The following is a 12,706-nucleotide window of genomic DNA, read 5'->3' as shown; positions in this document are numbered from 1 at the left end:
TTTAAGTGAAAAAGGTTTATTCATTTTATATAGAGATACATAGATTTTTCTTTTTTCCACCTTTCACTCTCTCTCCCCTCAGACACATTTATACTAAAAATAATAATCGCCCAGTCAATCGATACGTAGTGCTTTATGCTTTTCACAGTAGACGTGTTGTTCAGCAGTGAGTCACACACTCAGGACATGCACCTTGGAATACGCACCCAGCCACAGCTCGCATGTTCTCGTCTTGATTTGTTTGGCATATAAAATTCATTTCAGCAGCTTTGGCAGTGTGCAGGAATTAAATATTTCAGACAATAAAGGCATTCACAGTAAGAAGTAAAAACAAAACACACACAACAACAACAAGGAAAGAATGCCGTTATTGCATTGTCAAAAGCAAAGCTCAACTTCAACGTCAAGTCCGCGTGGCTACTTCATCAAATGAAATCACCCACCCTCCTTATTCTTTGAACTATTAAATGGAAATTTCAAGACTTTCAGGCACTTGATAAAGTTAGAAAATGGAGACCATACAGCAAAAAGATTTGTGGAGCTCACTGTCACGTGAAGATAACAGAGCAGACCTTCCTTCTGTGGCTGGCTCACCAAATGCAATTGGCATTGACCCCCCCAGGATGTACCTGTGGTTTCATTGCAGATGTATGCCATGCCTACCATTGTAGAACTCACAAAAATATAAATTTGAGTGACCAGGATGGGACTAACAATAGGCCTGCCACTGTTGTCGCAAATCCAGGGGTCTCATCAGAGCCTGGAAAAATGGCAGCCAAATTCTTAATGATTTCTGACAATCAGTGAGCCAAAAAACAGCTCAGCCTAAGATTTTGGGCAGTAGGGATCACTCAAAAGACAAAATATAAACGTTTTGCGAGAATAAAAGTAAGGCAGGCAATGCAGTCCAGTCCACTCCACGCCCACTAGCAGCCATTAGGACAAAGGACCAACTCAGCACCAACTGCTTCAGGAAGAGGTGCTGGTTGGGTTATGGCAGCTTGCCCTCTAGACAGAAAATTCTCAATTACGCCAACCACAGTAAAGTCTATGCTTGGCACACAGATGCATGGTGGTCCCATAAAGTAAAAACTAAGGCATTACCTAGCAGTAAGAGGCTCACATGCTCCAATTTTTTCCTCCCACCCCATTTCATAGTGCTGGCACGAATAGCCACAAATGGATTCAGTGCCTTCTTGGAACATTTCAGACAAGAAGAACGACTTACTAACCATAAAGTAAATACACTGTGATGGTTCATACAGCCAGGATTTACAAAAGCTGTCGAGGAGTCCCGTCTAGCCGACATTTACTGTAAAAGTCAAACCTTCCTCTGCGGTGCAGTAAAGTCAAAATCCCCGAACTGCTCCTGCTCCTGCCGTGTAAGACAGCAACCCGTGTGCGGTGGCGTCAAGACCGGCTTCAGCACCGTGAATTCCTCATCGAAGTTACTGACATCGCAAGGACTTTTAACTGTTGGGATGAAAGGGGGCTTCACTTTCTTGTGCAGGAGGTCCTCCCAGTTAATTTCCTGTTTGAAGAGAAGAGATTGTTAGAAAGCACTCTACTGGGCAAAATGACAACGTGAGACAGCAACTTCAAAGTTTTCTGGTTCTAAAGTCAAGAAATTTTTTAGGAATCCCGGTGTTTTATCAGGTAAAAGTGTTCACAAAATTTTAAAAAATCAGTTTTTTTCATTTATAGATCTATCTATATATAGTATACGAAACACAAAAATAACCAGATTGATAAAATATAATTATATAGTGCATCCAGAAAGTATTCACAGCGCATCACTTTTTCCACATTTTGTTATGTTACAGCCTTATTCCAAAATGGATTAAATTCATTTTTTTCCTCAGAATTCTACACACAACACCCCATAAAGACAACGTGAAAAAAGTTTACTTGAGGTTTTTGCAAATTTATTAAAAATAAAAAAACTGAGAAAGCACATGTACATAAGTATTCACAGCCTTTGCCATGAAGCTCGAAATTGAGCTCAGGTCCATCCTGTTTCCCCTGATCATCCTTGAGATGTTTCTGCAGCTTCATTGGAGTCCACCTGTGGTAAATTCAGTTGACTGGACATGATTTGGAAAGGCACACACCTGTCTATAGAAGGTCCCACAGTTGACAGTTCATGTCAGAGCACAAACCAAGCATGAAGTCAAAGGAATTGTCTGTAGACCTCCGAGACAGGATTGTCTTGAGGCACAAATCTGGGGAAGGTTACAGAAAAATTTCTGCTGCTTTGAAGGTCCCAATGAGCACAGTGGCCTCCATCATCCATAAGTGGAAGAAGTTTGAAACCACCAGGACTCTTCCTAGAGCTGGCCGGCCATCTAAACTGAGCGATCGGGGGAGAAGGGCCTTAGTCAGGGAGGTGACCAAGAATCTCGATGGTCACTCTGTCAGAGCTCCAGAGGTCCTCTGTGGAGAGAGGAGAACCTTCCAGAAGGACAACCATCTCTGCAGCAATCCACCAATCGGGCCTGTATGGTAGAGTGGCCAGACGGAAGCCACACCTTAGTAAAAGGCACATGGTAGCCCCTTGGAGTTTGCCAAAAGGCACCTGAAGGACTCTCAGACCATGAGAAAGAAAATTCTCTGGTCTGATGAGACAAAGATTGAACTCTTTGGTGTGAATGCCAGGCATCACGTTTGGAGGAAACCAGGCACCACTCATCACCAGGCCAATACCATCCCTACAGTGAAGCATGGTGGTGGCAGCATCATGCTGTGGGGATGGGAGACTAGTCAGGATGAAGGGAAAGATGACTGCAGCAATGTACAGAGACATCCTGGATGAAAACCTGCTCCAGAGCGCTCTTGACCTCAGACTGGGGCGACGGTTCATCTTTCAGCAGGACAACGACCCTAAGCACACAGCCAAGATATCAAAGGAGAGGCTTCAGGACAACTCTGTGAATGTCCTTGAGTGGCTCAGCCAGAGCCCAGACTTGAATCCAATTGAACATCTCTGGAAAGATCTTAAAATGGCTGTGCACCGACGCTTCCCATCCAACCTGATGGAGCTTGAGAGGTGCTGCAAAGAGGAATGGGCGAAACTGGCCAAGGATAGGTGTGCCAAGCTTGTGGCATCATATTCAACAAGACTTGAGGCTGGAATTGCTGCCAAAGGGGCATCGACAAAGTATTGAGCAAAGGCTGTGAATACTTCTGTACATGGGACTTCTCCGTTTTTTTATTTTTTAATAAATTTGCAAAAACCTCAAGTAAACTTTTTTCACGTTGTCATTATGGGGTGTTGTGTGTAGAATTCTGAGGGAAAAAATGAATTTAATCCATTTTGGAATAAGGCTGTAACATAACAAAATGTGGAAAAAGTGATGTGCTGTGAATACTTTCTGGATGCACTGTAATACACACACACACACAGTACTGTGCAAAAGTTTTAGGCAGGTGTAAAAAAAAAAAAAATGCTGTATACAAAGAATACTTTCCAAAATGGAAGTGTTAATCATTTATTTTCATCAATCAACCAAATGCAGTGAATGAGCAAAAGAGAAATCTAAATCAAATCAATATTTGGTGTGACCACCCTTTGCCTTCAAAACAGCATCAATTCTTCTAGGTACACTTGCACACAGTTTTTGAAGAAACTCAGCTGGTAGGTTGTTCCAAACATCTTGGAGAACTAACCCCAGATCTTCTGTGGATGTAGGCTTCCTCACATCCTTCTGTCTCTTCATGTAATCCCAGACACACTCGATGATGTTGAGATCGGGGCTCTGTGGGGGCCATACCATCACTTCCAGGACTTCTTGTTCTTTACGCTGAAGATAGTTCTTAATGACTTTGGCTGTATGTTTGGGGTCGTTGTCCTGCTGTAGAATAAATTTGGGGCCAATCATACGCCTCCCTGATGGTATTGCATGATGGATAAGTATCTGCCTGTATTTCTCAGCATTGAGAACACCATTAATCCTGACCAAATCTCCAACTCCATTTGCAGAAATGCAGCCCCAAACGTTCAAGGAACCTCCACCATGCTTCACTGTTGCCTGCAGACACTCATTATTGTACCGCTCTCCAGCCCTTCGACAAACAAACTGCCTTTTGCTACAGCCAAATATTTCAAATTTTGACTCATCAGTCCAGAGCACCTGCTGCCATTTTTCTGCACCCCAGTTCCTATGTTTTCATGCATACTTGAGTCGCTTGGCCTTGTTTCCACGTCAGAGGTATGGCTTTTTGGCTGCAACTCTTCCATGAAGACCACTTCTGGCCAGACTTCTCCGGACAGTAGATGGGTGTACCTGGGTCCCACTGGTTTCTGACAGTTCTGAGCTGATGGCACTGCTGGACATCTTCCGATTTCGAAGGGTAATAAGCTTGATGTGTCTTTCATCTGCTGCACTAAGTTTCCTTGGCCGACCACTGCGTCTACGATCCTCAGCGTTGCCCGTTTCTTTGTGCTTCTTCAAAAGAGCTTGAACAGCACATCTTGAAACCCCAGTCTGCTTTGAAATCTTTGTCTGGGAGAGACCTTGTTGATGCAGTAGAACTACCTTGTGTCTTGTTGCTGTGCTCAATCTTGTCATGACATGAAACTGTCTTCCACAACCTCACCTTGGTAGCAGAGTTTGGCTGTTCCTCACCCAGTTTTAAGCCTCCTACACAGCTGTTTCTGTTTCAGTTCATGACTGTGTTTCAACCAACGTGTGACATTGATGATCATTAGCACCTGTTTGGTAGAACTGGTTGATCAGACACCTGACTAGAATCCTACAAAATCCCTGACTTTGTACAAGTGTACCTATAAGAATTGATGCTGGTTTGAAGGCAAAAGGTAGGAACACCAAATATTGATTTGATTTAGATTTTTCTTTTGTTCGCTCACTTTCCATTTTGTAAATTGATAACAATAAACAATCATTATTTATATTTCTGAAAGCATTCTTTGTTTACAGCATTTTTTCACACCTGCCTAAAACTTTTGCACAGTACTGTGCATATATAATATACAGTATATTTATTGATGAATTACAGCATTCTAAATCTTGTCACCTTCTATATACTTTTGATCCCGATCTCTACACCGCTCCATACGCATCATCCATTGATTGAAACAGTGCTGTGGCTCTTCCACAGGTTTGCCGTTTCTGTCTTCACTTCATCCACTGAAGAAAAATGTGTTCCCTTGAGCTACATGGCTACATTTTCAAACTACCTTAGCAAAGGCCAAGAGACCCCCTCAAGAGCTGCATTCGTGTCACTATATATAGGTGCTACCCTTACAAGGGCTGTATAAATCAAATATCATCATAATAATTACATTTACATTGTGCTTTAATCACTATTCAATGTGGTTTAGTAGACACAAGGGAAACCTCTTCAACCACACCCATCGTGTAGCACCCACTTGGATGATACAACAGCAGACATTATTGTGCCAGTACACGCAATGCACATTAGCTACAGCCCAGCATTTATTAACACTAATAAGAATTCTTTGCATTTATATAGCACTTTTCTCACTACTCAAAGCGCTTTACATTGAGAGTGGGGAGCCACTTTATCCACCACCATTGTATAGCACCCACCTGGAAGATGGCATCTGATGGTGTATTCTGTGTAAAGAGGCACAAACCAATCTGACGCACACTATATAAAACTGAACTAATTGTTTAAAGCTGTTACTGATTCTGCAAGAATATAGCCATTAGCAGATTTCCAAATAATTAAGAGTTTTAAAATGTCAAGATGGATGCAATTAAGGTTCCGACTATGCTGTTGAAAGGACTATAAACGTCAACTCTTAAATCCTAATGACTTACCTGAAAGAATTGGTGTTCCTTGACATCCTCTGCGTCTCGCTCCCCTGCACCAAGTCGCTTTTCTGGGTTTTTCTGGAGCAACTGGTTTTTAAAGGAATTTAAAAAAAATGATCAGCCAGAGTCGTTTTACGTCAGCTCCTGGGTCAGACTAAACTGGTTTGCCCAAGCAAGCTTTTAGATGCTTTCAGCGTCATGAGTGAGTATAAACAGTCATGCAGCAGATGATCAATTTAAGAATAAAAATAAAATTCAGCAAACCAGATTTCAAAACCCTTATTACCTTGCATATGACAGATTTGGAATCAGGCGAAAGGAACCTGGGGTACTGAACTTCATCATTCACAATGCTGTCAAACACCTCTTCTTCGTCGTCACCTGGAAATGGAGACTTCACAAACACACAGGCAGGTAAGTTAGACGCTTTCTCAAAAGTGGTTTTGCTGCCCATTTTGGACAATTAGTTCTATCCTTTTCCTGAATTGGTTATGGAGGATACTGAGGATTCTCAATCATCTTAATGCATCAAGCCTCTCCTCACTGGGCATTATTGGCACATGCATCTCTAGTGACTCATGACACCTCCAGTACCCTTCACAATTATTTGCCTCTTAATACAGTTTCAATTTTAAGTGGCTCTGTTGACAACACACTTGCTGTTTAATATTTTGTGGGTGGTTCCCCAATAGGCGGGACCTCCTGCCCATCAACATCAAGGGACTGTCCTCATCTCTTTCAAGTCAGGAGAACCTCACAGTCCCTTACGGTTCATTGAACACATTGGTGTTGTGGAGTTTGATTGTACTTCAGGACTTTGCCCTGTTTTTTTTTTTGTTCCCCCCCAAACATTCTTTCTATTGTGTATTGAGACATCTACCACGGCTTTCCTTTTAACCCCTATGGCATGGATCATAAACATTGCGGTTTTGAAATTGGCCCAGAATGAACAAGTGCCCCCTACATTGGTATGGACAAAAGCTTTCATTTCTTTCTAAATACTCTGAGCTATAACCCAACAAATGAGGACTAATTTAAGCAGCAGTGTGGCCAGTGGTCTGAATGTACAGAATCACTTTTCACTGCCAATTAATATTAAAGATGCATTTTATGAGAGAGAATGTGGCTAATTGCAAGGTTATCATTTTGCTAGAGAGGGTTTATCAGATATCTTTGTCAATCAGAAGTGAGCCACAACTGGCCATATAACACAAAAGACAGCTACTTCATTGTTGCAGCTTCAAGTATAATCCCACTAAATTACACTTCTCTCCTCCTATCTATTTACTACATCTCAATCTTCAATGATCTGCTTTGTAGTTTAAAGCTTTCAAGGCACCAGTTCCTGTTCCAGTAAGCTACGTGTGCCCATGTATGTAGCACAGAATGTCCAGTTGTCTGCAGAGACTTTCTTGATCTCTCTTCCGGAGGTTATTACAGTAAAACTCGGTACTCACAGCCTTGGCCTCCAGAGTTCAGAGCTCTCACGTACTGCTAACTTGTGTCAGAAGTGTGCCTGGCTGATAAATGATTTTAGCAATGCATCATGGGGATATCTGGTAGTTTAATGTTGCACAGTATTTCCCAGTCTTCTGCTCAGCACACAAAGATCATGTCATCAAGATTTGGGGGTGTCCACCTTGGTGATTTTGGAACTTGAAGTCTACATCGTTTCATTGAGTTGAGGGGGAGTCAGTCCTGCCATCAAGGCTGACCACTCTCCAAGTCCCAGCTAAAAAGGAAACACCCCCACTATGCTTCAGAGTGGGTATGGCGAGTTCTGGGTGGTGTGCCAAGTTTGTTGCCAAATATTGCATTTGGAGGTCAGTCCAAAAAATTCCATCTTGGTCTCATCAGACCATAAAACCTCCTGCCACATGGCATCAGAATTTTCTAAGTGTTTATTTTGTAAAGCACAAACAAGACCAAGTGTGTGCTTTTACAGAAGAGGTGTCATTCTTACCATCCTGCAACATGGCACAGATCGTGAGACTGTTGTCACAAATACAGACCAACCAGTCTCAGCCATGGATAGTTATACGTCCTTCAAAGTTACCATTGGCCTCTTGGTAGCTTCCCTGATCAATATCCTCCTGGCTCAGTCATCCAGTTTGAAGGAACTATTCAATCTGTGCAATTTGTTAGTGGTGTTATGTTTCTGGCAGCGACTCCAGCTGGGGTTCATACGTCCCATTAATGTCTACAATGTCCTGGAGTAAGTAAATCACTAATTTATCAAAAGCCTTCTGGTTGATCAGCTTTATGAATCAAGTCAAGTTGGGGAGCATGCACGAGTACAGTACGTTGCCACACCCATCACATGACAAAACAGCTCGGGATCCCGGTTGGCAACCGCCCAAGTAGACCTGCGGTCCAGTTCCACCATACAGAAATTACCCCCTATCTGCCACAGCCAGTTGCTACATGAGCGATTCCTTGGCCTGGTCCAGCCACTCAGGTCCCCAACAATGAGGATCCTGTGAGCCGGATCACCCTTGGGGAATTGCACCACATGGCCATAGTGCCGTAACGGACGCTCCCTCACAATGCAGGTAAAGTGCGACACAAAGTCAGACCAGCAGTAGCCAAGGATTCTCCAGAGAGACACAAATGAGTTGAGTCTTCGTCTCAGGTCACTGGATACTGTCCATGTCTCACAACCATATAGCAAGACAGAAAGCACCAGGACTCTAGAGACTTGGACCTTTGTCCTTTTGCAGAGATATCGGGAGCGCCACACACCCCTTTCCAGAGACCTCATGACCCCACATGCTCTCCTAATCTGTCTACTGACTTCATAGGAAGAGTCACTAGAGACATGAATGTCACTGCTGAGGTTAAGTAAACCTCTCAACAAGGTTTATACCTTAGAGAATTCTGAACACCTGGATCAGGTCTCCACATACCTTTCTCTGTTCAAATTTCTTCCAACGTGTTGGTTTTGGAGCTGCCCTTTAGATGTGAGACACACTTAGACATTCAATTTTGTAGCTCCGTGACTAGAACTGTACATTGCACTCCAGGTGCACATTATGCAGAGTAGTTTTCAGTACACAATCTTTAAAGGGTTTATAAATCAACTTTTAAGAGTGTAAAGTCAATATTGAGTAACAATTGATAGACAGCAAATGTACCTAAAAATACTCCAATGTCCACTTGGATTTAGAATCAGCAGAACTCACAAGCAGACTCACAGCTGAAGGGCAGACCAGTTCTGACAGAGAACAGAAAACGAAATAATCGTTGTAATATTACCATACCTAAGATTGTTAAGATTTATAATGTAAACCAGATGTTCTTTGTACTTCTCTAACTGTACTACTGGTAAAGTGCCAAAATAAGTAAATCAATCAATCACAATCAATGGTCAGCAATCGGAGTAAATAAATTATTCTTACCACTCCAACCAGCATCTCATAAATCAGGACACCCATTCCCCACCAATCGACTGCCCGCGTGTAAGTGTTCTCTGTTAGCACCTCTGGAGCCAAAAACTCAGGGGTTCCACAGAATGTGCCAGTCTGGTCGCCATGACCCATTCCTGTTAAAAAGACACACAATACTACACCTTACTATGTAATATAAAACCATTACATACTCTCATACTCTCTCTTCTGCCCATCCAGAATTCAGACAACAACTTAATGGTGGGTACGAAAAAATAAAACAAAAGCTTAATTTGAAATTATGACTCAAAAGACACTTAAGTGTCTAAAAACATTAATACAATCCCCTCTAGATTTTCCAAAGAAATTATAGATTGTCCCAAATAGTCCCGGTTGTGCTCATGGGTGATGCCAGAATAGTTTTGTGCTCCTGCCGCACAGATCTCTCACCCAGGATTACCTACATGGTTTTCATTCTCTCTCTTTCCCTGTGTGTGTGTGTGTGTGTGTGTGTCCGTGTCCACTCACTTGCTGAGTCTACATCACTTCGACAGATGGAGCATCACAAACATTTCTAGTAATAAAATGTATGCATTTGTCATTCCAACAGATGGTGCATCACAAACACTAACATTGTTTTTATGACTCCCATATCAAAATGTCACATACCAGAAACATATGCACTGCTTTTGTGATGAACCATGTGTTGGAATGACACACATTAACACTATTTTTACGAATCCCTTATCAAATTGTATCTACCAGAAACTTATGGTGCATCTGTTGGAACATTATATTACTACATCCATCCATCCATCCATCCATTCATTATCCAATCTGCTATATCCTAACTACAGGGTCATGGGGGGTCTGCATTACAAATACATTCCAATAGGCTGATGTCCATATTAATTAGATTTCATCTCATTTTAGGTAGGAAGTAGTGCTAGTAAAAAAAAAAATAACCAAATTGAAGTGGATAACTGTATGACGTGTTACAATTAAACAAAAACAAAGTTTTAAGTCAAAACCTAACATGGCAAATATAAGACTAATCCAGAACAGTAACAGAGGACATTATACCTAAAACTGAAAAGGCTCAAGTACTACTAAAATGGTCCTAAAGTAGCTAAAACTACTACTGCAACATTTCTGAGGATTATGTGCAGTGGGGAGGGTTTATCTAAAATTATATATTATACTTCCATTTAGTAAAATGTTAAAGAAACAGAGTGGACATGAGTCATCTTTTCAAATCACACAAATGTGTTAAATCCGAGACTACAAGAACCAGATTTGGTGGGGTTTGGGGCAGGGGGATGACTTGCTCCTGCAACCACAACTGGTCCCCAAAACCCAAGCTGCTCCCCCCATCCTTTTAAGTGAGTGAGCTGCCTTTTGCATGTTTCAGATTTGGTCCCATAGCCTCTTATCATTTCTTTGCTGCAGATATTTGGCACCAATTCCAAGTAACAGACCAACTTAATGTAGGAAATGTTGCATTTAATTTCCCTTCAGTGAAGCAGAAAAGATTTAAAACACTGGACCATCCACTTAAGATGATAATCAAAGCACATGTACAACAGCCTCCATTGCAGATCTTGTCTAAATTGGGTGGGATGGGACAAAGTCATACAAGTTAAGAGGAGAAAATAAAGCAGGATACTCACCTTCTTTACAAAGCCCATAATCTGCAATTTTCACAAAGCCATCCACATCAAGCAGTAAATTATCAAGCTTCAGGTCTCTGTTAACATACAAGCACAGGGCTCTAATTGGCTCTTGCTTTAAAAAGTAACTGGCAGTTTCATAAACAGTTCTAACAAGGTCATATACAGTGGGTACGGAAAGTATTCAGACCCCCTTCAATTTTTCACTCTTTGTTATATTGCAGCCATTTGCTAAAATCATTTAAATTAATTTTTTTCCTCATTAATGTACACACAGCACCCCATATTGACAGACAAAAAAAAGAATTTTTGAAATTGTTGCAGATTTATTAAAAAAGAAAAACTGAAATATCACATGGTCCTAAGTATTCAGACCCTTTGCTCAGTATTTAGTAGAAGCACCCTCTTGAGCTAATACAGCCATGAGTCTTCTTGGGAAAGATGCAACAAGTTTTTCACACCTGGATTTGGGGATCCTCTGCCATTCCTCCTTGCAGATCCTCTCCAGTTCTGTCAGGTTGGATGGTAAACGTTGGTGGACAGCCATTTTTAGGTCTCTCCAGAGATGCTCAATTGGGTTTAAGTCAGGGCTCTGGCTGGGCCATTCAAGAACAGTCACAGAGTTGTTGTGAAGCCACTCCTTCGTTATTTTAGCTGTGTGCTTAGGGTCATTGTCTTGTTGGAAGGTAAACCTTCGGCCCAGTCTGAGGTCCTTAGCACTCTGGAGAAGGTTTTTGTCCAGGATATCCCTGTACTTGGCCGCATTCATCTTTCCCTCGATTGCAACCAGTCGTCCTGTCCCTGCAGCTGAAAAACACCCCCACAGCATGATGCTGCCACCGCCATGCTTCACTGTGGGGACTGTATTGGACAAGTGATGAGCAGTGCCTGGTTGTCTCCACACATACTGCTTAGAATTAAGTCCAAAAAGTTCTATCTTGGTCTCATTAGACCAGAGAATCTTATTTCTCACCATCTCAGAGTCCTTCAGGTGTCTTTTAGCAAACTCAATGCGGGCTGTCATGTGTCTTGCACTGAGGAGAGGCTTCCGACAGGCCACTCTGCCATAAAGCCCTGACTGGTGGAGGGCTGCAGTGATGGTTGACTTTCTACAACTTTCTCTCATCTCCTGACTGCATCTCTGGAGCTCAGCCAAAGTGATCTTTGGGTTCTTCTTTACCTCTCTCACCAAGGCTCTTCTCCCCCGGTAGCTCAGCTTGGCCGGACGGCCAGCTCTAGGAAGGGTTCTGGTCGTCCCAAATGTCTTCCATTTAAGGATTATGGAGGCCACTGTGCTCTTGGGAACCTTAAGTGCAGCAGAAATTTTTTTGTAACCTTGGCCAGATCTGTGCCTTGCCACAATTCTGTCTCTGAGCTCTTCAGGCAGTTCCTTTCACCTCATGATTCTCATTTGCTCTGACATGCATTGAGCTGTAAGGTCTTATATAGACAGGTGTGTGGCTTTCCTAATCAAGTCCAATCAGTATCATCAAACACAGCTGGACTCAAATGAAGGTGATCTCAAGGATGATCAGAAGAAATGGAAAGCACCGGAGTTAAATATATGAGTGTCACAGCAAAGGGTCTGAATTCTTAGGACCATGTGATATTTCAGTTTTTCTTTTTTTTAATAAATCTGCAACAATTTCAAAAATTATTTTTTTTTGTCTGTCAATATGGGGTGCTGTGTGTACATTAATGAGGAAAAAAAATAATTTAAATGATTTTAGCAAATGGCTGCAATATAACAAAGAGTGAAAAATTGAAGGGGGTCTGAATACTTTCCGTACCCACTGTATACTAGATAGCATATTATAGTAAATGTCGCCCCCTAGTGGCTATGAATCAGGAC

At 42.0% G+C, this 12,706-nt stretch overlaps 1 protein-coding gene across 3 annotated transcripts in view; it reads right to left on the bottom strand.

Annotated features, from left to right (window-relative positions):
* Positions 1-12,706, bottom strand: part of pkn3 (protein kinase N3) — a 48,819-nt gene continuing 36,113 nt past the window's right edge. For all 3 annotated transcript variants that reach the window (XM_028808607.2, XM_051931573.1, XM_051931574.1), the window contains 5 exons: positions 10,855-10,931; positions 9,197-9,339; positions 6,085-6,192; positions 5,805-5,885; positions 1-1,531 (listed from right to left, as the gene is read on the bottom strand). In XM_028808607.2, the coding sequence (XP_028664440.2) occupies positions 1,322-1,531; positions 5,805-5,885; positions 6,085-6,192; positions 9,197-9,339; positions 10,855-10,931 (619 nt within the window). In that variant the 3' untranslated portion in view covers positions 1-1,321. The remainder of the gene's footprint in view (positions 1,532-5,804; positions 5,886-6,084; positions 6,193-9,196; positions 9,340-10,854; positions 10,932-12,706) is intronic.

The sequence above is a fragment of the Erpetoichthys calabaricus genome, chromosome 9, assembly GCF_900747795.2.
Source record: "Erpetoichthys calabaricus chromosome 9, fErpCal1.3, whole genome shotgun sequence".
NCBI lineage: Eukaryota > Metazoa > Chordata > Cladistia > Polypteriformes > Polypteridae > Erpetoichthys > Erpetoichthys calabaricus.
Note: the sequence above shows the minus strand (reverse complement) of the source record. Positions and strands in the feature narration are given on the sequence as shown.